The sequence below is a fragment of the Lissotriton vulgaris genome, chromosome 1_1 (assembly GCF_964263255.1).
Source record: "Lissotriton vulgaris chromosome 1_1, aLisVul1.2, whole genome shotgun sequence".
NCBI classification, from domain to species: domain Eukaryota; kingdom Metazoa; phylum Chordata; class Amphibia; order Caudata; family Salamandridae; genus Lissotriton; species Lissotriton vulgaris.
In genome coordinates this window covers 1882731291-1882755610 of record NC_141685.1, presented here as the reverse complement: position 1 = coordinate 1882755610, position 24320 = coordinate 1882731291, and the positions used below count along the sequence as shown (strand labels likewise).

The 24320-nt window shown below is 47.7% G+C and overlaps 1 protein-coding gene across 1 annotated transcript in view; it reads left to right on the top strand.

The window, feature by feature from the left end:
- ANKRD26 (ankyrin repeat domain 26) overlaps positions 1–24320 on the top strand; it is a 969942-nt gene that overhangs the window by 305948 nt on the left and 639674 nt on the right. The window contains exon 13 of the mRNA XM_086919420.1: positions 19644–19740. Within this exon, the coding sequence (XP_086775546.1) occupies positions 19644–19740 (97 nt within the window). The remainder of the gene's footprint in view (positions 1–19643; positions 19741–24320) is intronic.

The window sequence follows — 24320 nt, the reverse complement described above, 5'->3', positions numbered from 1 at the left end:
CTGATATTCTTAAACAATGTGGTATGCAGTGTGTGGTGTGTCTAAATTTTTAGGGCACTCTTTAGCCTATTAAGACTATCCACAGGCATTGTCCTTTTAAGGAAGATTGCCATTGAGATCTCATGAGTGATTTCTGAGCTAAGGATGAAGTTTTTAGGTGGCTGCTAGCCAACTGCAGCTTGGTCAGCGTCACATTTACAGATTGCACCTCTTTCAGCGGAAAGCGGCATTCATGATCTCGTGGCTGCTTTTTAGGTCGAGCCTTGAGGCAGCATGCATGTGCTGTTCTGGGAAGCATGCTGTAATTGCTTAATCCGGGTATTGCCACACCCACCATTTTCCATTTGTTGCTTTGTGTGCCTTATAGAATTGGTTTATTTTTATTGGTGGAAAGGTGTTTTGTCCCGCCATAGGGCGTGTTTCCACGATCGTGGCAACTGCCCCTGTTACAAGTGCCCTTGCTGTCGAGTTTATGTATGCTTTGTTCGGCGCACTCTTCTTTCTACGGCATTTAGTGGGCCCGTGCCGTTTCTCACTTGACTGCTGCCACTCTCGTTCCTTTATAGATAGCCTTAATCTGCTCCACGCAGGAGCACTACCACATGTTCGGGTTGTCTTTTTCTCTTGCCCCCTTCCTCGTCCCTCCTCCTCTCCCTTTCCTGTGTGTGTGTGATGAAAATAGCGTTCTCATCAGAACACTCACAAGGTCTTCTGGTAGCTTGGCCCATCTATCGTTGCACTCCGACCTCAATCCCTCCGCTCTAATTACTGGCAGCTCCGCCTTACATGGCTCTATTTAAAAGCAGCTCTATGCAGGTGTTTGATCATTTTAAGTCCGAGTAGGCAGCTTATGCGGTTGGCCAGGTGATTTTAATATATGCTCTTACTAAATGTTGTTATTGTAAGACCTGGTTAGCAGACAAAAAAGATGTGGGCTGATTGCAGCCCAGACTGCTGCAAGGCTGCCCCGAAAAAGCCAAGAGCCAGCAATGCAGGGCGGATGCATCCCAGCTCGGCTGTCGAGCTGCTGGGCCTCTGCTTGGCCCTAACTGCTTCCGCACTGCCCCTTCTTTTTTGGAGCCAGCCTGCAGATGCTGAGTGAGCTCTTGGAGTCTGCAAACTTAAGGCTGCACACTTCCAGCCTACAGCTCGGCTCCCTCGCTTCACCGCTCTGTGGTACGGGTTGCGCCTGTGAAACACAGCAGTGATGACTGCCTCTTCCCTTTTCTGCCTGCTCGAAAATTTGTCACTTTAAAAAAATGTTTATAAAATAAATTAAAAAATACACTTCAGCAACACACAGCAGTGCAAAGGCTCAACCTCCCCAGATGTGGCCTTCCTGACGGAGACCTGGCTGAACCCTGCCTCGGCACCCGACATAGCCATAGCATCCCGGAAGGCTACAAGATCACCCACAGGTACCGCACCAACGGAGCAGGAGGAGGAATCGCCATCGTCCACAGGAACACTCTGAGTCTCGACCAACACCGACGACACCCTCGGCACCGCCGAACACCTGCACTTCCAGATCCACACTGACCCCAACACCTTCCTCAGAGGAACCCTCATATACAGACCCCCCGGACTCCGACCACAGTTCTGCGACTCCATCGCCAACTTCTTCAGCACACACGCCCTCGCCTCCATGGACTACATCCTCCTCGGGACCTGAACTTCCACCTCGAGATCGACAACCTAGCCAACCTCGGACTCAGACAACTTGTCACAACACCCACCTACTCTGCCGGTCACACGCTTGACCCCATCTTCTCTGCAGGCCGCCACATCTCCTTCAACTACACCACCTAACTGAACCGACCATCACTGCATCCACTTCACCTTCAAGGAACCCTGCACGCACCACTGCACCCAACAGATGCCTCCCCGCTGCTGGTGCAAAGTCACCGAAGACCAGCTAACCACCACCCTCGCCCAGAGCCCACCCGCCGAACCCACCCCCCGACACGGCACCTCCGCCCGCAACCTCAGACAGTGGATCAACGACTGCGCCAACACCCTCACCCCAATCAAGAAACCCTCCAACAGTCACACCAGCAAGAAAGCAAGCTGGTTCACTGAAGACCTCCGTGCCTCCAAGCAAACCTGCCGAAAGCTGCAGAAGATCTGGCTCCGTGAACGAACACTGAACAGCCACGCCGCTCACAAGAACGCCACCCGCAGACCCCATCACCTCATGAGATCCACCAAAAGGGCCTCCTTCAAAGACCGCCTAGATAACAACACGCACAACAGCAAAGAGCACTTCAACATCGTGAAGGAACTCTCCAACCCCAACGACGCCCCACCCTCGCAAGACCTGTACGACTCGCTGGCCACCTTCTTCCACCGCAAGATCGCAGACATCCACGAAAGCTTCAACGCCACAACCACTGAGACCTCCGCCCCCACGACCACCATCCGCACCAACCGCCTGCTCTCCTGGACCAACATCAACAACGACTACGACACTATCAAGATCATGAACACCATCCACTCCGGATCTCCGTCGGACCCATGCCCACACCACATCTTTAACAAAGCCAGCACAGCCATCACACCCCATCTGCAGAAAGTCATCAACACCTCCTTCGAGACCGCAATCTTCCCAGAGAGCTGGAAGCGTGCAGATCAACGCCTTACTCAAGAATCCCAAGGCGGACCCCAAGGACCTCAAGAAATTCCAGCCCATTTCTCTGCTCCCATTCCTGGCAAAGGTCATTGAGAAGACAGTCAACGAACAACTGACCCGCTACCTCGAGGAGAACAACATCCTGGACCCTTCCCAGTCCGGGTACCGCAGCAACCCCAGCTCCGAGACTGCCCTCATCGCTTCCACCCATTACATCAAGTCCCCCTGCTGGACAACGGAGAAACCGCGGCCCTCATCCTCCTGGACCTGTCAGCCGCCTTCGACACGGTCTGCCACCACACACTACGAACACGCCTCCACAATGCCGGGATCCAAGAGAAGGCCCTGGACTGGACCATCTCCTTCCTCTCTGGCAGAACACAGAGCTTCTGCCTTCCCCCTTCTGCTCCGAAGCCACCGAGATAATTTGCGGCATACCCCAGGGCTCATCCCTTAGCCCAACTCTGTTTAACATCTACATGGCGCCGCTCACCCACATCATCATCTCCTATGCCGATGACACCCAGCTGATCCTCTCCCTTACCAAGGACCCCAACACCGCCAAAACCAACCTTCACGAAGGAATGAAGGCCGTCGCTGAATGGATGAGGAACAGCCGGCTGAAGCTGAACTCGAACAAGACGGAGGTCCTCATCCTTGGATCCACCTCTTCGGCCTGGGACAACTCCTGGTGGCCGACCGCACTGGGAACCGCCCCAACACCTACCGACCACCCACGCAACCTAGGGGTTGTCCTCGACTCCACCCTCTCCATGACTAAACAGGTCAACTCCGTCTCCTCCTCCTTCAACACCCTCCGCATGCTCTGCAGGATCTACAAGTGGATCCCCACTGAAACGAGAAGAACGGTCACCCAGGCCCTAGTCAGCAGCAGGTTGGACGACGGAAGCGCCCTCTACGCAGGAGTCTCATCCAAACTTCTGAGATGGGTCCGACGCATCCAGAACGCCTCTGCATGCCTGATCCTCGACATCCCCCGCCGCAGTCACATCACACCCCACCTGAGAGACAAGGTCAACAAGAGGATAACCTTCAAGCTCCTCACCCATGCACACAAGGCGCTCCACAACACCGGATCAACATACCTCAACAGACGACTCATTCATTCATTGGATTCTTTATTCGATGATTAAAAATCACCATAAAAGTACTAACATACAGTATACCCCTCCCCATGGCAGCTCAGGTTTGATTTGGCCTCGCTTGGGCAGTTTAGCTGGAGCTGCATCGGCAGCATGAGAAGTGTACTGATTCAAAGCAGGGTTGTGGGTTTTGCAAGGGACAGCGGTATGTGGATGCAGAACATTCACCGACACCTTGTCTACGGGAGTAGTATGGGCATTCATTGGCTCTGTCTGGTTTGAGGCTTAAAGGGTAAAGCACTTTAGGGATGCTGGTGGTGTAGGGGTACAGCATTACATGGCCATTAGCCTTTGAACTGCTCCAGATAACGTGAGAGAGGTGCATGTTGTAGAAGCTCCACATGATATCATTAGCAGAGAACTTCGGCTCTGCCTTCAGGCACAGGAGGAGGTTGCAGAGGCTTGGCATGGCACAGAGTTCCATGGGAGCAGGGCGAGGCTGCTAAGACTCCGCTTTTCCCAATTAAATGGGTAGAAAGCTTCATCTGTGCATGCAGGCTTCTAGAGGAGTAATTTGGTGCTTAATTTGTGAATTAATAAGTGACGGGCCCAGACTTTTTTGCTCAGAAACTACTGTCAGCGTTGCAGACAGTTGTGGTGCCGAACACCAAAACTCCATAGTCATGATTTACCCTCATGCATCTTTTTTTAACACTTTATTTAGCATTTTAATGATAAACAATAAGATACATTTGCAGTATTGCAGTCAAGCACGTAAATGACATTAACACTGCACATTGTTGGTTCCATTGTATTACAGTTATATAAAGGGAAATGTATATCAACGTCTTCGCATCTTAATATCAGACAATCATTTATGACAGTTAACAGTTTTAATGGCTCAGTTGCATTTCAATTCCATGGCGCACAAGGCTGTGGTATAGTGTTCATTGTGATGCAATAGGTCAAAAGCGGGAGTGGTATGGTATGTGTGCTTCATAGAAGATTCCTACCCCACCCCTGCTTTTGTTGTGTAGGCGGGTCTTGCTTTTGTTCCTCTAGGTATGCTCTGAAAGGACCCCAGATGTCTCTGGGTCTGGTGGTAGAAGGGATTGTGCTTACATAAAGTTTGCTTTTTGTGGAGCATGACTCCAAGCTACTAAGCCAGCCTTTGATTGTGGGAGCTGATTTACCACCCCAGTGATTTGCTACTTCTCGTTTGGCCAATAATAAGCTCATGGCTACAAACTGTCAGGGTTTCTTGAGATTATGGACCGCGTATCCTAGGCGTGCAATCTCGGACAGGGGGTAATCTTTATCTTGACCATAGTCCCGACGACCCTATGCAGTTCTACCCAATAGGAGTGGATGCGCCGGCATGTCCAGGCCAGGCGGGCAAAGTCTGCATATATGGCCATGCATCTAGGGCAGCTGTATGGCCTGGAGGAGTCTATTCAATGAAGCCGGGCTGGTGTGGCGTTCGTTCTGCGAAGAAATGTGAAATGGGTCAATTTGTGGCGGCTATTAAGCAAGACATTTTGGGTCACTGCGCAGCATGCATCCATTGATCGTTTGTTATGAGGTTCCCGAGGTCCGCCTCCCAGTCTCTACGGATCTTGGCGTCGTCTAGGGGGATAATGTCTGCACAGGCCTTGCACAGCTTGGAGATGATGTGTATTCCCTTAGTGCTATCTAACACTATTGTTAGCGGTGGGAAGGATGGTGGTTCAAGGGGGAAGTCGGGGAAAGTGGCACGTATCGCCGAGCGAATACGCGATCGGATGAACCTATCCATAAATGTGGCATCTGGGAAGCGGGACTCGTCTCCAGTCTCAAACACATGGCCCTCCGGGAATAGGTCACCTATCTTTGTGATGTTGAATTTTGCGCATGTTCTTTTAAAAACAATTTCACCCGTTATTAACAGCCACTAGGGGTTTGGGAGTGGAAGTGAGGAACCATAGAGAAAGGGGGTATTGGTAATCCTCCACAGCTTCTCCCAGGCCCAACTAGTGGTGGAGACAGTTTGGATGTCTTTGGGGTCTCTGAGGAAGCCCGTCGGCAAAATGGAAGCCAGTGTTCCTGGGAGAACTAGATCGGCCTCCAGTCGTAAATGGGGAATTCTGGCGTCCGGGTGGTACCACGTCTGAGCATAACTGCATTGTGCAACTAAATAATACAACTGCAGATCTGGTACTACAATACAACTGCAGATCTAGTACTCCGAATCCCCCCTGTCGCAAGGCAAGGTCATGACTTGCCATCGTACCCGGTCCCTTTTATCACCCCATACTAATTTTAACAAGTGGGACTGAAGTGTCAAAAAGAATCGGTTGGTAAGGGGAAGTGGGATGTTGTGAAATAAATAGAGGAACTTAGGAGGGAGAACAATCATTTTTATTAGGGCTACTCTGCCAGCCATGGAGAGCGGGAGTTTGAAACATTTATCTATCTGTGCCTCTAGTGTGAGCATCGCCGGACCATAGTTCAACCGGACAATCTGGTCTGGGTCGAGGTGTACGTGTATGCCCAAATATTTTACAGAGTCGGAACACTATTCCAGTGGAACCTCCAAGTCCCATTGTTCTGTGCTGGAAGTGAGGGGGAAGATCACATACTTATGCCAGTTTATGCATAGTCCGGAATACGAACCAAACCTGAGTATTTCCCTTATTAGGTGCTTCAAATTAATCTGGGGGTTACGAACATAAAGAATAGTGTTGTCCGCGTACAGGGACACCAATGATGGGCCCATATTAAATTGTAGGCCTCTGTGTAGGTGTTTTTCCTTAAAATGCTGAACCAAGGCTTTATCCATAGCTAAAATGAATAATAAGGGCGAGAGTGGGCAGCCCTGTCTTGTGCCTCGCGACAAGGAGAAAGGAGCTGACAGGCTGCCTTGTAACCTAAGCACTGCGGTGCGTTGGCTACAAAGCCAGTCGGCATGCCCATTCTCTGCATGATGGACCTAAAGAAAGGCCACTCTAATGAGCCGAAGGCCTTTTATGTGTCTAGCAGAATCGCAGCCGCTGGTACCTCCGGAGTGATTCTGTGGGGGGTGGCAAATAGGGTCGGGAGATGAAATGCAGTAGAACGATGGGGGATGAAACCGGACGGTGCTGAGGAAATAATAGATTCCATTAAGAGAGACAAACGGGTCGACAGAACTTTGGCCAGTATTTTGTAATGTAAGTTCAGGAGTGAAAGTTGGCTATACGAGCCGCAAAGTTGGGGGTCTTTGCCAGGTTTAGGGAGGAGTATTATGACCACCTCACGCAGGGTGGGTGGTAAAACCTGTCTTTCCAAGGCCTCTGCATAGACCTCTTAGAGCTGCGGGATCAGCAAATCCCGAAATGCCTTGTAAAACTCGTCCTTGAAGCCATCCAAGCCGTGGGCGGAAGATGACCTCAGGGTAATAATGGCTTCATTAACGTCTGTATCTGAAATAGGGGCTGCCATAAAGTCTTGCATGTATTTCTCGAGGTAAACCAGTGCAATCTCCGACAAATAGAACTCTTGGTCATTGTGGCCTGGGCCCAGTCTGGAGGGATACAGTGTCTTGAGATGAGACAGAAATTCTCTCTGGATTTCAAGTGGATTGGTAGTGTGTTGACCTGTTTGTGTGCGCAAGTCAGTGACATATGCCTTACCATATTGGGGCTGATCATCTGCGCCAGTACTCGTCCCGGTCGGTCACCCTCACCATACTGTTTGGCATTATTGTATTTCCCCATGAAGAGGATCTCTCGTTCTGCCGTATCCCTGTATTCCGTGAGAAGGGTCAGTCTTCTCTTGTCAAGGTCGGGGTCGTGCGCAGCCAGCTGCCTAGTGTCTATTGTTGTATGGTGGTGTTCTAATCGGGCTAATGTTCTGCGAAGATCGCGCAGGACACCAGCGTGTTTGGAAAGACACACACCTCTCATGTATGCCTTAAAACCCTCCCACAACATCGCTGCGGAGTTGACAGAGCTGGTATGGATGGCAAAGTATTCCTCAATGGCTTCACGGATATCGTGTTGGAATAGATCGCCGTCTAGTATCGTGATAAAAACAAAACCCCTCCCACCACACCCCTCCCAGTTTCCCCACCCAACCAGAGAGGAGATACCAATATTAACCAAGAAAACCAGAGTACCAATTGCATCCCAAAAATTTGAAAGCTTCACGTTCAAGTGATTAAGACCTCCAATAAAGAGAAACAGGTCAATAACCCTATTTCTTTCACCTTTAAGAGCACGTTATTTAGATTTTCTTCATATTATTCACTTAACGGTCCTGATGAATGCCCGTAAGTCCTAACCTAGGCGACTGTGGCAGAAACATGTCGACCAATTTTTAACCACCCCCCCACTATCCATGATCTCAAATACTCTCAGTGCACCTATTACTCATAATCCAGTTCGTAAGATGCACTACCATAGAGTTTACTAGACCCAAACCCAGACCACATAAAATTTTCACTTCCTGGCTTTTGCGGTCTTTTTATATTCCCTATCACTGGCTCACTACTACATCAACCTTGGGTAAGAACCTCCTGGTGGAGGCTGCATAACCTGATCGACCTGATGATTATGCACACACATGATTTAAAAGCGGAGAACCAAGATATACCGCTTCAGATACCACCATACCCATCACGCGCATGAGGGTCTTTTATACTGGGACATTCTCCGCTCTTCCTGCATACCTAAGGTTGTGTAGGACAAGTGATCCTTTCTCATTTGATTGTCAAGGAGTATAAGCAATTAATCAAAGGGGAAGACGGAGCGAGCACAAGTCGTGACCTCGACTCCACGAAACAATGAGCATTGATCTCCTCTCATCCCCTGAGGAAGCGATGACGCTGTAAAACAAGTTATAGGTACTATAGACAAATAACCATCAAGTGACCCAATAGCTCATTGCGAAGAAGGGTAAGTGCAAAACTTACCTCCGCATGTCACCAACTACTTACTTGCCTTAATCTGGTCCTGAAGAAGGCCCTCCGACCCGACAGGGCAGCGTAAGAGCTGAAACATATTGACCACTCACGTTCTCACAATAGGTGCTATAGAACAGTAGCCCTTCTAGACACACACCACCTCTTTATTTTAACCTTACCCCATCTCCAATAGAATAAAAACTCTTTTTGGAGGGATGGAGGTAATTTTAAACTCACTTTGCTTTAATTTCTGATCACTACTGTATCACCAGTTGGTCTCCCTCCAGGTAGAGGAAGGCATACGATAAGACCCCATGATGATGCTTTTCACGTAGTTACAAAAGCGGATAACTAAGATATACCTCTCAGTTCTACTGTACGTGAAAGAGGGTTTTTATAAGACGGTTAATACCGAAGACCCTGGTAACACTACAAGACAAGTGATCCATTCCCCTTTGAATAATTGCTCATCTCCTGGAAGCTGAATGGATCTCAGCTTCTCTCTCCCTTGATTGATTGAGATGTCAAGGAGGATAGACTTGTGTTTATTTGTTTATATAACACGAAAAGCATTACTACATTGCCTTAAAGCACTTTTAGAGGGAGATCAGGGGTGTGATCGGGTTAAAGTTGCTCTACTTTTTGATGTTGGCTGATGGGGTTACATTTAGCCAGATATTTCATTTCACTTGTGTGGTATAGGTAATGAGTCCTAAATCGAGTGGGGAAGGATCACTTGTCCTGCATAACCAGGGTATTCAGGTCGGATATTCATGTGTCCCAAGTAAAAAACCCTCATGCACGTGTAGAGTGGATCGGATAAGCGGTATATCTTGATTCTCCGCTGTTCAAACAGGTGTGTGCATAATCATAGTGTTAGTTGATATGCATCCTCCACCCGGAGGTCTTTACCCAGTGGTACAGAGAGGCAGCGTCAGCACAAGTCATGCAAAAAGGATTGAGCCGCAGTAGGCAGCCTTATCCTCTGAATAACCGTTGATGTGTGAAACACTCTCACGAGAAGCACAATTTGACCTCATTGATATAAAGGACTAACATGTCGCTTTATTTTCACTCCTGATTATAATAAGAAAATCTCTGTTATAATGAGCACATTCACATAGAGACACTCACTGCCTCTATTTACTTTTCACTCCGGTCCTGAAGATAGCCCGCATGACCTGACAAGGCAATACAGGGCAGAAACATGTCAACCTTTTTAAACCACTAATTGTCAAATGCGTAGGAATCCTAAATATTCACCAGACTCCTTTTTTGAAGACTTGCTGAAAGGCTACCCGAATCCAGACCTAATAAATTAATAATTTGGCTGTCCTGGTATTTTAAATCCTGCACTATCCTCATCCCTGATCACTACTGCTTTTAACTTTGGGTAAAGCCCTCCGGGTGGAGGATGCATATCAACTAACCCTATGATTATGCACACACATGTTTGAACAGCGGAGAATCCAGATATACTGCTTATCCGATCCACTCTACACGTGCATGAGGGTTTTTTACTTGGGACACATGAATATCTGACCTGTATACCCTGGTTATGCAGGACAAGTGATCCTTCCCCACTTGATTTATGATATTTAAGATTAAGGAAGCTGAACGGATCACAACTTCCTCCTCCCTCCTGATATGATTCAATAACAGGTAATGAGTCACCATAAATCATTATTATGACAGTGCCTTGTTTTGGTGTGACGCCTGTTGGCAGAAGTAAGGGTGCTTCACTTGGTTCCGGCATTGAGCATCTTTTGTGTGGCATTCACTACTTGTCTACTGGGATACAATGCTATGGAGTTCCCCATGTCGAGACTTGGCTGCCTGAAAAGGCGGGTTCTTTGGTTTGTCCTGAATAAGCAGGGGCATTGTGAATGCGCTGGGGGAGGTTGGAACCATTACTGAGAAGGCAGTCTCTTTGTTACTTTTATTGAATTCTGAAAATGTACTCGAGTGTGGTATATACATCACACATGATGAGCCACATCGCACATGATGAGCCAATGCTGAAATCCCAGAAGGAAAATACAACCATTAATGAGTCACTGGCTACTAGCTCCCATGAGTGAGACTTCCTCCTTCACTGAGATGAACAGCTCTGCAATCGGCCCACGAGCCCTCAGAGATGTTAAATATTTCCACACTCATGCACACTAGTGCCATGTGTGTTCATCAGATTGACCCATGCTGTCTTTTGAGGCTGTGCATAATATATTCTCCAGGGTAGCGCAATACTGTGCTGCATAGATGTATGGACTCCGCTGCAAAGCAGCTAGGGACTTTACAGCCTGGATTAGCCTGAGAACCTTAATCTACTGAAACACTACAATTGCTATTTAACCACCCTTCGAGCATCTTTCCCCCTCAACGCACCACACTAGCACAAATGGGGCAAATAGCGTCTGTGGTTGTTGACAGTTTGACATTTTTTTTCTTTATGAAGACTGCTTCGATTTTAAGTTGACCTATGTCTGATGATGGCGGGACTCTTGTGGCCGCCTGATTTTCCCCTGCCAGGCTCAGTTACCATCGCTGCCAAGAATTTGGGAGTCTGGTTCGGAGAGGATCTGAGATTCGAGGCACACATAAAAAAAACTCACTGCTGTGTGCTTCGGATCTCTTAAAGCCATGAGAAAGTTCTTTCCATATCTGCCTTCATCAGCTAGAGAGTCGGTTGCGAGAGCTTTAATTTTATCTCGGCTCGACTCATCCAACTCTCTTTTTAGCGGCACTCCAGCTTTCTTAGTCGCCCGACTGCAGATTATCCAAAATGCGACAGCACGGTTGCTGTGTAAAATTCCAAGTAGAGAAAGTGTGCGAGCACACCTAAAGGAACTTCATTGGCTGCCGATTGCTCAAAGGATAACTTTTAAAATCCTTACTTTAGCATTTAAGGCAGTCCATGATATGGGTCCATCCTATCTGAGAAAAAGATTCAGCCGCTATGTCCCCACTCCGCTGCTACGTTCAGCTGGCTGTAATTTCCTGAGTGTGCCCCGCTTTCAGCGAGTACTACAGGGAGGCTACTCGCTTGCTGTTGTCGCAGCTCGGACTTGGAACTCTCTTCCTCTTTCTCTGAGATCAATTGAAAATTTCTTCTCTTTTAAGAAAGCACTAAAAACTCATCTTTTTAGAACAGCCTATTAGTGTTATTATTCTTTTTAGTTGGCCACTTGCTTGTTTTCTTTTTCGCGCCAGGATACTCTGGTAGTAATGGAGCCCGTTATAAAACAGCAAATAATAATAATAATAATATAATAATGTTCTTTTTCCAGTTCTTTTATTTGTAACCCACAAGAGTAGGTCTTGTCTGATCACTTTAATTCTGATAAGATTGGGCCTACTGGTCCCAGTGTGCTATGTGTTGTTGGAATGAGTGGGCATGTGAGTGGGAATAATATGCTGCATGCCTAAACACTTATAAGGTCCCAAAGGCGAGACCTAGGGGCTATGCCAATGCTTGTTAGAGGTTGAGGTTTTTCTTCCCAATGTGTGCTCTGGATCTGGAGAGTTATTTAGCCTCTGGATTCCTTTCTGATCTGGTGTCTGAAGAAGTGGGGAAAGGCGTGATGGAGAGAAAGGATTAGTATGGAGAATATGAAGGTCGGGTAAGAAGAGATTTCCTTCCCTGACTAATTAAGGCACCGAGCCAGGATTGAGTTGTTGTGAGAAATTGGAGTATTAATCCAGGGGGTGAAAATACACCTGAAATAATCACAGTTCTTGTCAGGGTGAACCACTACAATCACTAAATAAACCTGTGCTTAACCCTCTGGTAGCTTGAGACTAACCAGTCAGGCTTAACTTCAAGGCAATGTGTAAAGTATTTAGGCAGTACTCAAATAGTAATAAAGTGAAAACACAACAAAATCCCAAACCAATTTTGAAAAATGTAGAATATTTATAAATAAATGACACCAAAACACCATAAATTCAATTAGTGGAACCGCAAATAGTAATTTTGAAAGTTTGAATTAAAAATGGTGCTAACCATGGTTACCTAGTTGCACTAGATTGGGTAAAAGCCACAAGTTAAGACTGACCTAGATGGAGCGCGGGTCAGATACAGGGTCCAGGTTCGTCTTGGTGCAAAGTTTACTTTCTGGCTTAGAAACTTTTATGGAGATAAAATTATTGTCAATGAGTCGGTGAGGCAACATGCAAGTTTGATCCGATGCAGGGCTTGACAACTGTGGGCTCGCTGATGAGCATGTGATTGTCGACGAAGGCTGGAAAGCTCTTATCTGGCAAAGTCTGTGCCCTGGAAGGCCTCCGTGCCAGTCAGATGCTGCTCTGCATCTTTCCAGATAATGCCTTTTTTGTTATGGCTTAGACGATTTCTGGAAGCCAGATCTCCTTCAGTGGGGAAATAGCAGACTGAGGCTGACTGGCAGTTCGATGGCTTCACCTTCGTCAAAGGTCCTAACCTGGCAAAAAGTTTCTAAGTCACAGATCTTGCAGTTTGGGACAGGAGGTGTACATTCTAACACCAGCCAAGGGTGCAGGACCTGTTGGCCACCACTTGGGAATTAGGACTCACTCCAGCAGCAGCTAGCAGCAGTGTCCAGGGCAGGTTCCGTTGGTACTAGTCAGCTAGGCAGTTAAATTGATGCATTTATAAAGTGGTTGGATACTAAGAGAGTGTCCCAGTGCTGAGGGGAATGGCCCTCAGGAAGATAACAAGCCTCCTTACTCTTTAAACAAATAGGTTTTGGGGGGCGTGGCCAAGATGGCAGTCGGGTGAGATGCACCTTTTGGTCTCTCTGACGAGCCGAAGCTGCTGACAAGGCCGACCTACCTAAAAATCAGCATTGGGAAGCTGACCCAGAGATCAGTGAGAGATCACCGCCAATAGTGCCTCTCCCCTGTGTGACGAGCAACCTTACACGGCCAGAGGCATCCTGAGATGTGTCCCAGGGCCTGCTGGCTGTCCAACCGTGCTGCTGCTGCGTTGAAGAGGGCCGGCAGGCAGTAGTAGCGGGAGTGGGGAGACTGCAGTGGTGGTAGCTTCCAGAGGCTGGCGGTGATGCAGAATCCTGATCTGAGAGCGGCAGAATGCGAGATAGGCCGCGGTGCCCCCCAATCCTGCCATTCTTAGGGTGGGGTGGAGAATTTTGTGGTTGTGTGACCCTTGCGTACCACACTCATGTGGAGCAGTACCGGCAGGGATCGTGGGCCTGTGGGCTCCTACCTTAGAAGGCCTAGTTGCAATGAGGCGTCCTGCGTGACATCAGGAGTAGTGCCTGGCGTCGGCGGTGCTAGCCCTAGAAGGTAACTGTTGTGGTGGGCCCCAGCGCATCGCACAGCTCTGGCGGGGACTGCGGTCGACCGTCCACTTTTTTTTTTTTCTGGGCCTGGCACTTTACTGGAAGTTTGTCCTCCAATTGATCACCGTGAGAGGTGCCCTACTAAGAGCCTTACCATCTCTGCTCTAATGGGGGAACTTGGTGCCTGGGATTTGAGGGTCCCACGCTGTTCCTGGGTCTGGCAAGCTTGCAAGGGCACCCCCATTATGTCTGCTCTGCGATCTAAGAAGGACCGGACACTCCTGGAAATGCTCAGCAGGCCTGCCACTGCTGGGGTCTCCTATAAGTCCCCCATGCTCAACACTGACCTCCAATTGGAGGCAGAGGATCCTGACAGCACGGCCACGAAATCCTTCATAGCTACGCTTTCCACGTCCCTCCGGGAAGACTTCTAGATTATGAGAATCCAGCTCTCTGCGGATATGCTGGACATGCATCAGGATCTCAAGGAAGTGGGAGACCGGGTGACTGCCATGAAGGAACAGAAATCTGGGAGGGATGAGGAGCTGGAGATGCTGCAGCAGGAGGTCCTACGGCTTAAGGAGCAACATGTCGAGTTTCAGGCCCACACGGAGGACCCGGAAAACCGATCCCGTCGAAACAACGTTCATGTCCGTAGGGTTTCAGCCCAAGCAGAGGAAGAGGACTTACGGGAGTACATTGAGGCCTTGTTTCGCCACATCCTGAGATTCCCTGAGAGTACGGAGATTAAGGTAGACCGTGTACATCGAGTTTGCTTACCCAACCCTTCCAGCAGACATACTTGCATGTGTGCACGATTTCAACTCAAGGAATCAATCCTCCACCAGGCCCAGGAGGCCCACCAGACCCAGTTCAGAGGCCACTTACCAGTGGTATATCAGGATTTGTCCACAATTACACTTCAGAAGTGAAGAAATTTTGTTCTGTCTTAGCGCATCTAAGAGAGGTGGGGATAGCGTACTTTTGGGGGCACCCCTTTCACCTCATCTTCTGTTGGCTGTTGCACCTTTGGTAACTTCCTTGTAGTCCCGAGGCAGCAGCGCCTAACTACAGTTTTCCTCCGCTTCCTGGCACTTAATTGCCTGCAGTGTGCCATCGGTTGTCTACCCCTCCCTGGCTAACGTGTGAGACCCTGCCGACAAATGTAAGCTCTGGTTGTGGTTGGGGGAGGGGCCCACCTTTTCTCCCTCCTCGGCCTTGTTTAATATCCTGCTCGTACAGTCTCCTTTGCTTCATCCATACTCTTTGTACTCTTCCACTGTTCAGAAGCAGTTTAGTCCCGCTTTCTTTTGTTGCTCAACCCCCGGGTCTGCTTTGTTTGTTTAATTAGCCCTCCGTTGTTTATTACTTTCCCCGGGGCACTCTCCCTTCCATCCCTCAAGGAAGGCACAAGAAACTGCTGTAACATGTGATTACATAGTTTCTAATTGCCCACCATATCGCCTACTGCGGTCCGATACCTCATATGATGACACACCGTTGGTGAATACTGAATAGTCAAGGTAGCCGAGCTGCGATAATAAGAAGCAAGGCCTTGCATGAAACATTTAATTTTGTGAGGTGGCAGGCAGTGGTACGACGGGCACCAGTTACTTCCCAGCGACGATCTGGCCTGCGAGGGAGAAGTGTGAAACAAGGTCTCCCACATCTGCTTAGTGAGACATTATTCAGTTATGATAAATGATGACGCCAGTATTGACTTCACCAATGCAAGACCGCTGCTTTAAACTGATACAAAACTGTATCTCGGTTAAGCAGCATTGGGGGTAATGGAGGCGGCGCAGGCGCGCAACGCCCATTGGACTCAAAGGGCTTCAGCCCCCCTTGTGTGTCAGCCCGGGATGAGACAGCTTCCCGGGCACACACACAGCCTCACCTGAGCACTTCACAGGTCGTTTAAAGACCATTTGCTTGTTAATGAGGCTTCATTGTTGTTTCACACCTTCTAAGAGCCCCTGCAGCTCCACTCTACCTATTTATTAAAGATTCAGCCCCCACACCCTCCCCCCCCCCCCCCCCCCCCCCCCCCACCCCGAAATTAGACTCTAGTTGCGCCTCTGAGGCGGCGAGTGTGGGAGGTGTGACTAGCAGGGCCAGGGCCTGTTGTTTATATTGCATTATGGAATTTGTAGTCCTTAGTGGTGTTTCTTTCATGGGGAAAACTACAAATCCCAGAATCCAAAGAATCATAACAGATAGGTGGTACTGACATTTTACTTTGGCGACTAGTGAGCTGGCTGGGTAATCTCTGACCTCAGGGAGGCTCATGCCCCGCTGCCTAGTGACTACATGGTCACTAGGACTTCAGTGACTTGAAAGATTTAAAAAATGTAAATCAGCCCATAAACAAAAGATAATATGCAAGCATACTACAATTCAGAGACATTTGTGGAATTCTGCACAATGCCTTCAGAGGTTCATTCTTGAGAGCTACTAACATTTAAAAGGAACTCCAATGTGCCTTATGCTACAGATCCCCAAAGGTGATTCAACTACTAAAGTAGTACACGCAAACCAAGATAGCGCAGAGATTAAATCCTTGGGACAGCAAACATACAATTGGACAACTCAAGGCCTGGTGCAGGTCCTGCAACAACAAAGAGCCCACTTGCATTCAAACTCGTGGCCATAATCGGAGGAGGAAGTATTTATAAAATAGAGCAATAAAGTGTTCTCGTATGGACACCAACAGCTCTGCTGCATTTGTGCGCAAAGTCATATACACTTTGGTATACAAGTATAGGTCTGCAGAGGGACAGTCAAGGCTTTCTCTTCCATCATTATGGTTAACCTTGCACTCAACCACAATGGAAATTGGATGAGAGAGGTGTCAGCCAATCTTAAATATCTCAAGGTTATTTCTTTATGTTCCAGTGTGCTTAAGATGGGCAATCGCAGTTTTAGACTTGTAGCCTCCCTGGCAGTCTTTCAAAACATGTTTGCGTATTATTCTAGTAGTGCGACTATAACACAAACACATTCTTCCCCATTGGCTTTCAATAAGGAATAAGGAATTTGCTAAACTTTTAGCCCCAAGTGTCCATTTTACAGACAACTCAAATTCACCCCACAGAGGGGATACTGAAAACTGCTGACTTTTTCCATTTTAAGGTGTGACGAGTAAACAGGGGCCTTTCACTTCTAATTCTAGGCCTTTCTTCCCAGCCATGGCTAACTCCTCACCCCCAACTCGCCACAGTGGGTCCCAGGGATGCCACCAGCCTAAGTAACACCCTGTAAGTGCTGCAAAATAGGCAACAAGGCCAGGGTTGGGATGTCACCCCTGCAGATGCCTCTGCACCCGTTCCTGTCCTCGTCTCACCACCTTAACTGCCCCAGTCCACTAAAAGGCCGACCACAGAACTATCCAGTTCATTAGGTGGGTGGCACCACCAACCTGCTCCCACCACTCAGTGAGCTGACAGAGCCAGCCATGGCCACACACTGGTGGCACATTTGGTGGCACGGCTGAACAATCACTTCATGGCCAAGGCTGGAGGGAGCAAGCGATCACTCTTGCTGCATTATGGTGGGGATAATGATTTTCAGGCTGTTCCGGAATCTCTCGATCACTTGTGGCAGTACAACTATGAAGAGGGCAGTGATCCCCTTTAATGTGCATTTTGAACCCCAGCGGAAACCAGACTCTGAAAGCTTTATCGTGGCACAAGTTCAAAACGCAATTTGAGAGTGAGCTGCGGTTATTGGTCAGAAGAAGGGAGATGGACGTGTAACCTGCAACAACATATTCTGCTTCAAGACGTGATAAGGAAAAGCTATCTGAGAAGACTCAGAAAGCATCCACAATCCAGGCAAGGGGAAAGAGTACGACCTTCCCAACATCGATAACCAGCCCGTCAGCCCTCTTCATCTCATTGGATACCAGGACCAACTCAAGAGAACCTGCGCCTCCACCAAGAGATTGAGGTGTATCTTCAAGGCCGGACCCAAGTCCATCTCAAAGGACTATATTTGCTGGAAAGAAGACTAGAATGACAACTTTAGGAAAAGTTTCTATTTGTTATTAGGAATAGATATAGCGAGTCCATCCAATACCCCTTAACACACACTACCATGCAACCTGGCATTCTTGTGCAGCATCAAAGTATAATTAAAGGCTGCCTGGGTGCATGCACTCAGAATGTGCATGCCTCTAACTGGTGTCTGCTCAATCCTGCAGCGTGAGGTCTACTGCCAGCAACACAGTTTTACCTTTGGAGAGACTCAATTGAAATACATATACGCATACATACTCAACTGACAATTAGCCTTAATGTAGGCTTACATATGTGAATTAAAATAGCTTGGGGCAAAACTCCTGAATATTATTCACAAGGGCTCTTTTGCAATAATGTCCACTTTGTATAACTTTCCAACTTCTGAAGCCTACTGCAATCTATTGTCTCACTTGACAGAAAGCTTTCTCCGCTAACCAGGGCAGGAAACAAGCATATGCAATACAATAGGTCTCGCATTATTAAAGTTTGAGCTATTGGTGTCGCTTATTTAGCAATGCCAATAGCTCAAACTTTAATAATGCGAGACCTATTGCATTGCAAATGCTTGTTCTATTTTCTTAGCACTCTTGTCTCTCTTCCTCCCTCCACATGGCTGTGGTTTCCCGCCGTAGATGCTGTTGCCTAAAAGACCTAGGCTTTTCAGTGGTGGCACCCAAACTACTGTTTTCTCTTTGCTGTATTGCTAAATATGACTTCCCAGAGCCTTAGACAACCATCATTTCCTTAAGCTTCTTGGCAAGAAAGGGCTCACTCAGCCTTGGGGCCTAGATGCTCCTGTCATGAACATGCACTGATAACTACCTTACTGATTGATTGAGTTATTCATTATGCATTACATTTTTAAACAGAGGCATGCATTCGCTACAGTTACCCACCATAGCTCAAACAATTTGGAATGTTTCCTTTGGTGGTAAATGTGAGTGGGGCTGAAGGTACCTTGTTCGGTGTGAGAAGGCTGCAAAGAGACCGTAGAGGGATAGGAAGGACCTTAGAAGCCACTGACTGATGGGGTGGATGTGGCCTAGCAGGATTATTACCGATTGACCCCCCGCCCCCCAGCTCCTCACCCAACCATTACTTGAGGAGTGGGGTCGGTGGGATTGGGAAATTGTAGCCCATTCCCAAATTGATTTTATCTGCTGGATTTTCTGGATGGAAAGAATTGGTTCTGCGTTCCTTCACCTGGAAAATCTGACCACGAGAACACCAGGCCACTAAGACATGAGTGCTATCCCAAACAGAGATACAGCTCCACCCAAATGTAAACAGTGCTTAGATGATAGGAGTGTGCAAAGAATGTGCTTCTAATGCACTACAACCTGCAATCAGACTGTTAAGGGTAAGTCCTTTTTTGTGTTTTTGGTAGACAGATAACATGCTTTTTGGTGTTTTAATTAAAATGAAGATTATAGGTATACCTTGGATTGGAATCGGTTAGCACTTCTAAGTTCACCATAACGAAATAAACATAAATCCAAAGAATGTATGAGATATGTAGCACATAATAAATTAATTTGAAATACCCCTCTCCAAGCTATAACTATTAATGTAAATTCAATCTCTCTTTAGTTTGTCAATCTTTTGGCGGCTTTGCCAATTTTAATTAGCATGTTTACTGAATTGGAACAATGAAAATAAATAATAATTATTAGTGTTTCATTTTCCTTGTAGTCTGCTTCAGAAAGTCCAAGAAAACAAACAACTAGCCCTTTGCCTTCACAAGCTGCAAATACACAAATGCAGAGTATTTCGGAAGAACAAAGTGGAGGTAACTGGTCCTCTATGTTAAAGAGTTTTGTTCCTTCATTATTGGGCATTAGAATTCTATAACTCATTCAGTCTTGCTATCCAAGCCCATGTAGCTGTTATATTATTTAATGGAGTAATGGAGGCCCAAAATGTATACACTATTTAACCTACAATTGTGTGACTTGATTGTCTCCTTCATGTTTTTGTCTGGTAGAGCAATAATTTTGTGTTATTTTATTCACCTTTTCTTGGTTTTTAATTGCCATTCCAGTTTCATGATTATACTTCATTTCAGAATGAGGCTCAGTGTTTCGATATCACAAGTCTAGGATTTTTTGATTGATAAAGCGTATTACAGAGTCAATGATAAAGGGGGTTTGGCGCCAGGCCGTGCACCAAACTGTTGAATGTAGCATATGATTTTAAAAATTCCAATTTAACTGAAAGAAACAAGGTTAAAGTGAGGCTATGATTATCTTTTGTTATAACACCTTAACATAGGTTTAAAAAAATAATAATTACTTAAAACAACAGTTAAAGTGCAGTCTTGGTTATGAATTAAAGCTCGGCAGAATACAGTGTAAGTAACTTCCTCAACAGCCATGGAACCCATACTCGCACACCACCTGCAATGTTTATGGCTTCCCAATATTTACATCAATGAGTGACACCACGAGGGGGCGTGGCCAGCCGGAGCAATATGACGGACGCATCTTGAGTATGCTCCGCCACGAATCCCCATAATCGGTACATTTCTCCGTGATCTGAAGCCATCTGTAATGAGACACCGTGGCGGATTGTTGGGTGAGCTCCCCAGGTACCTGCAGAAGTAGCGACATCACTCACGCTGTTGCTGTGGGGGTGTCGCAGACAGGAGTTGGGCCCCTTCCGGGGGAGTGCAACCTGGGAGGAGTCCACGACATGAGGCGGTCAGGGGTCGTATGGTTAAGTGGCAAGCAGTGAAAAAAGCTGCAATCCGCGACGTCTGAGGCGAGAGAAGGCGGATGGCGCTCCGGCCCCGGGAATAGACCGCAGCCTTGGGAGCGGCCCATGACGGGGCTCGCTCGGGCTGTTTGAGGAAGCAACACGGGTGAGTGTGTGTGCTGACCGGCGTGCCCCGGGAATCAGCGCAACAGCTGCCAACGGGCCCTGAGAAGCTTATAAGTAATGTGGAGGATGCCAGACTTTGTGTTGTACACGTAATAATAAACAGTGGTGCAGCGTATATTTACAAAAGATCCTGGGAGAAATCTGGGCCTGCGCCTGCCAGAATTGGCTTCAAATGTAGATTGCGTAGACATAGGAGGAGATGGAGGCAGCCAACGGTGCCCGCAATAACTCCAAGTGCTGATTCAGGTGCCTGGACTGAGGGAGTGACTAGTTATTGGATCTCCTTGTGTACAGGCACGTAAGGCAGGTGGTGGGTAGCACTGAGGCCCAGGAATGGAGTGGTAAATACATGAAAGCATACATGTAGCTCTCTGGTGAGCAAGGGGAAACACGTCACGACAGCGGTCAGTTGGGAGAAGATCTGTGAGACACCACTGCAATGTTTGTAACCCGGGACACTGCCTGGGCCAGTGCACACTATTGACCAAAGTGATACAGGGTGAACACAGCCAGTCGCAGGTGGGAGCAAAACGGAGGCCTTTGCTTGTGGACATCCTCGCGCAGGAAGAATACTGAGAAACGTGGTTGGTCCAAGGGAAGGATGGATCCACATTTCGACGGCGTGCTGGAGAAAGGGGTACCATTGATTCATCTTTGCGGAAGGGGAGTCCTGGGCTCAAGGCAGTGGAAGCTGGACTGATGCTATAAGGAGAATACGCGACAGGCCCAGAAAATAATTGTTGGCCACCTCAGTGAGAGAATTGTGGTGAGCTCATATTGTTGCTCCCGCTTGGAGGCAAAACCAAAGAGGAGGATGGAGGGAGTGTTAAACATTGCAAGAACTCACCCCCAGTCAACTGATCTGGGTTTAATCCATCATCATTCTTTAACTCACTCCGCTACCCCAGTTCAGACTTGACCATATGCAAATCATTCTGACCCTGTACCTCCATCATCATTCTTTAGCTCACTCTGTGGAGGCATGGCACAGCGAGTCGCAAAGTCCCTCCACTTTTACTGCTCTAGCCTACCGGAAGCTTCGAGACAGCTGCATCGGGGGGGCCTAACTGGTCAGAGGGGTCGCACTAAAGGATCCGGGTCATGGACCTCTTCACAAGTTGATGGCACAGTGGACATGGACCAAATACATCCGCTAGCACAACAGGAATCCCTGTCTGATGGATTAGACGCCATATTGAAAGCCAGAGAGTTCATAGAATCCAATATAGACAAAGTTGTGCTTGACCTTACGTTGCTGCTTGCGGATCACCGGAAACTGAAGAACAGAGTTGCTGCTGTGGAACAAGATGTTACAGAACTGAACCCTGACACTGACTTCCTTTAGAAATGGCAAAATGCACATGCGTCCAGAATACGGCAACTCGAAGACCGAGTGGAAGATGCAGAGGGTTGCTCCAGGAGGAATAATGTCCGCCTAGTTGGGCTGCCAGAAGTGGTGGAGGGCCAGGATGCAGTAGCCTTTTTAGAACAATGGCTTAAGGTTATACTACCCTCCTTTTCCTTTTCTCTCTTTTTCACCATAAAACAGGCATGCTGCATCCCGGGCAAGAGACCGGCACTGGGATGTGTCAACTCATATTTACACTGCTACACTTCAAGGACAGAGATATGATCTTACGAGAATCCAGGAGGATGCCTGAGATCAAATTTGACAATGTAAAGGTGCTCTTCTTTCCGGATTACACAGTAAGGGCCTTGGAGGTCCTTGAGACAGACATATAATCCTTTCTGGATGGTCTAATCTTCCCCACTATCACTCCGAACAGCGTAGGGATTTGGATACTCTGCTTTCGCTGGAGGAAGTGAGAGGCACAATGCGAGCACTGCCGTCTGGCAAGGTCCCGTTGCCTGATGGCTTCCCCCACAAATTTTACAAGACGTATGCTGATCTGTTAAGCCTGCAATTACTGAGGGTCTATACGGAAGCATTAGGGGGTACTTCTGTTCCAGCTTCTTTGACAGAAGGAACATTGATTACACTTCCGATACCGTATAGAGACCCCACACATACAAGTTCCAACCGACCCCTGGTGCTGCTAAATGGGGACTACAAGGTATTGGCTGATGTTCTGACCGGTGGATTGGCACCAATCATCCCGCATCTGTCCATCAGGATCAGAATAGCTTCATACCAACCCGAAGCATCACTTTAAATATTCGCAGGCTTTTCCAGGTAATGCTTAGAGCTGCAGTGGCTTGGCCGGCAGCAGGATGCCTGGTCTTGGACCTAGAGAAGGCCTTTGATACATTGGACTTGGCTTATATGTTTGCTGTGCAGCAACGATTTGGGTTTGACCCATACTGCCTAAGTTTAGTCAAGCTATTGTATGGAACTCTGGCAGTATGGGTCCGTCTAGGAACCTTGGTCTCAAGGCCCTTACCGATTGGTAGAGGGGCTAGACATGGGTGCCCTCTATCCCCACTAATACTTTCCCTAGCTATAGAGCCTTTGGCCATGACTCTGCGTCAATCAGCGATACATTGGGGTATACAACTGGAAAAGGAGACAGATGCCATCTCGCTTTATGCAGATGACATCTTGCTATACATAAGGGACCTGCAGACGATACCCCCTATCATCCCGATACACTTAAACTCTTTGCTATGCTATCAGGATTGGGTGTGAACTGGGGGAAATAATATTTATTTCCCTTTAATATTGACACAGAGGTTCCCTGTCTGGTGGTGGATGGTGCACTGGTGACCTGCCACCCGGTTGTATTTTGGAGTCCGAATTTATCACACTGACTGATACCCCCTGGATGGTAATCTATCTAGAGGACTTACATCTCTAAAATCCAAAATACAATTCTGGAACATGATTAATCTCTCTGTTGCAGGTTAGGTAACGCTTATTAAAATGGTGATATTACCCATATTGTTATATTATTTCGGCAATCTTCCGACATACTTCCCAGCGTAATTTTTTCTGCCTCTGGAAGGGATAATGAGAGACCTTCTATGGAGCAACACGCACTGTAGCGTGGGTTAGCTAAACTTTACTTACCTCAAGCAGGAGGTGGGTTAGCTCTACCCAACATGGAACACTATTACTCTGCATCCCAAATACAATGGTGGTTAAATGGGCGGTGGAACTACATCTTGCTGATACTGCCTCTTTTGCCTCTCCTCCCCTGTCTCAGCCCTCCTGGAAAGCAGGCTGGGACAGTTCAAAATGGCATAATCCAGGAGTCACTGGTCACATCTGTTCTGGGGTCTCAGCTTCGCTCCTCGCTGATATCACTGCCAGGGCCTTTCCCATCAAAACTTCAAAGAGGATCCCCCGACTGTGTTTTTTGTTCCAGGTGACTAGGCTCCCTCCTTTGATCAGTGGGTTCAGCCTGTCCCTAGCCCTGGTACAATCTGACAGGAACTTAACAGATGCTGATTTTCATCCCACTCTTTCCTGCTGAGGAGCGAAGGGAGGCACTGTCAATTATGCCTTTTGTGAGGGGATGCCTTTGTTCC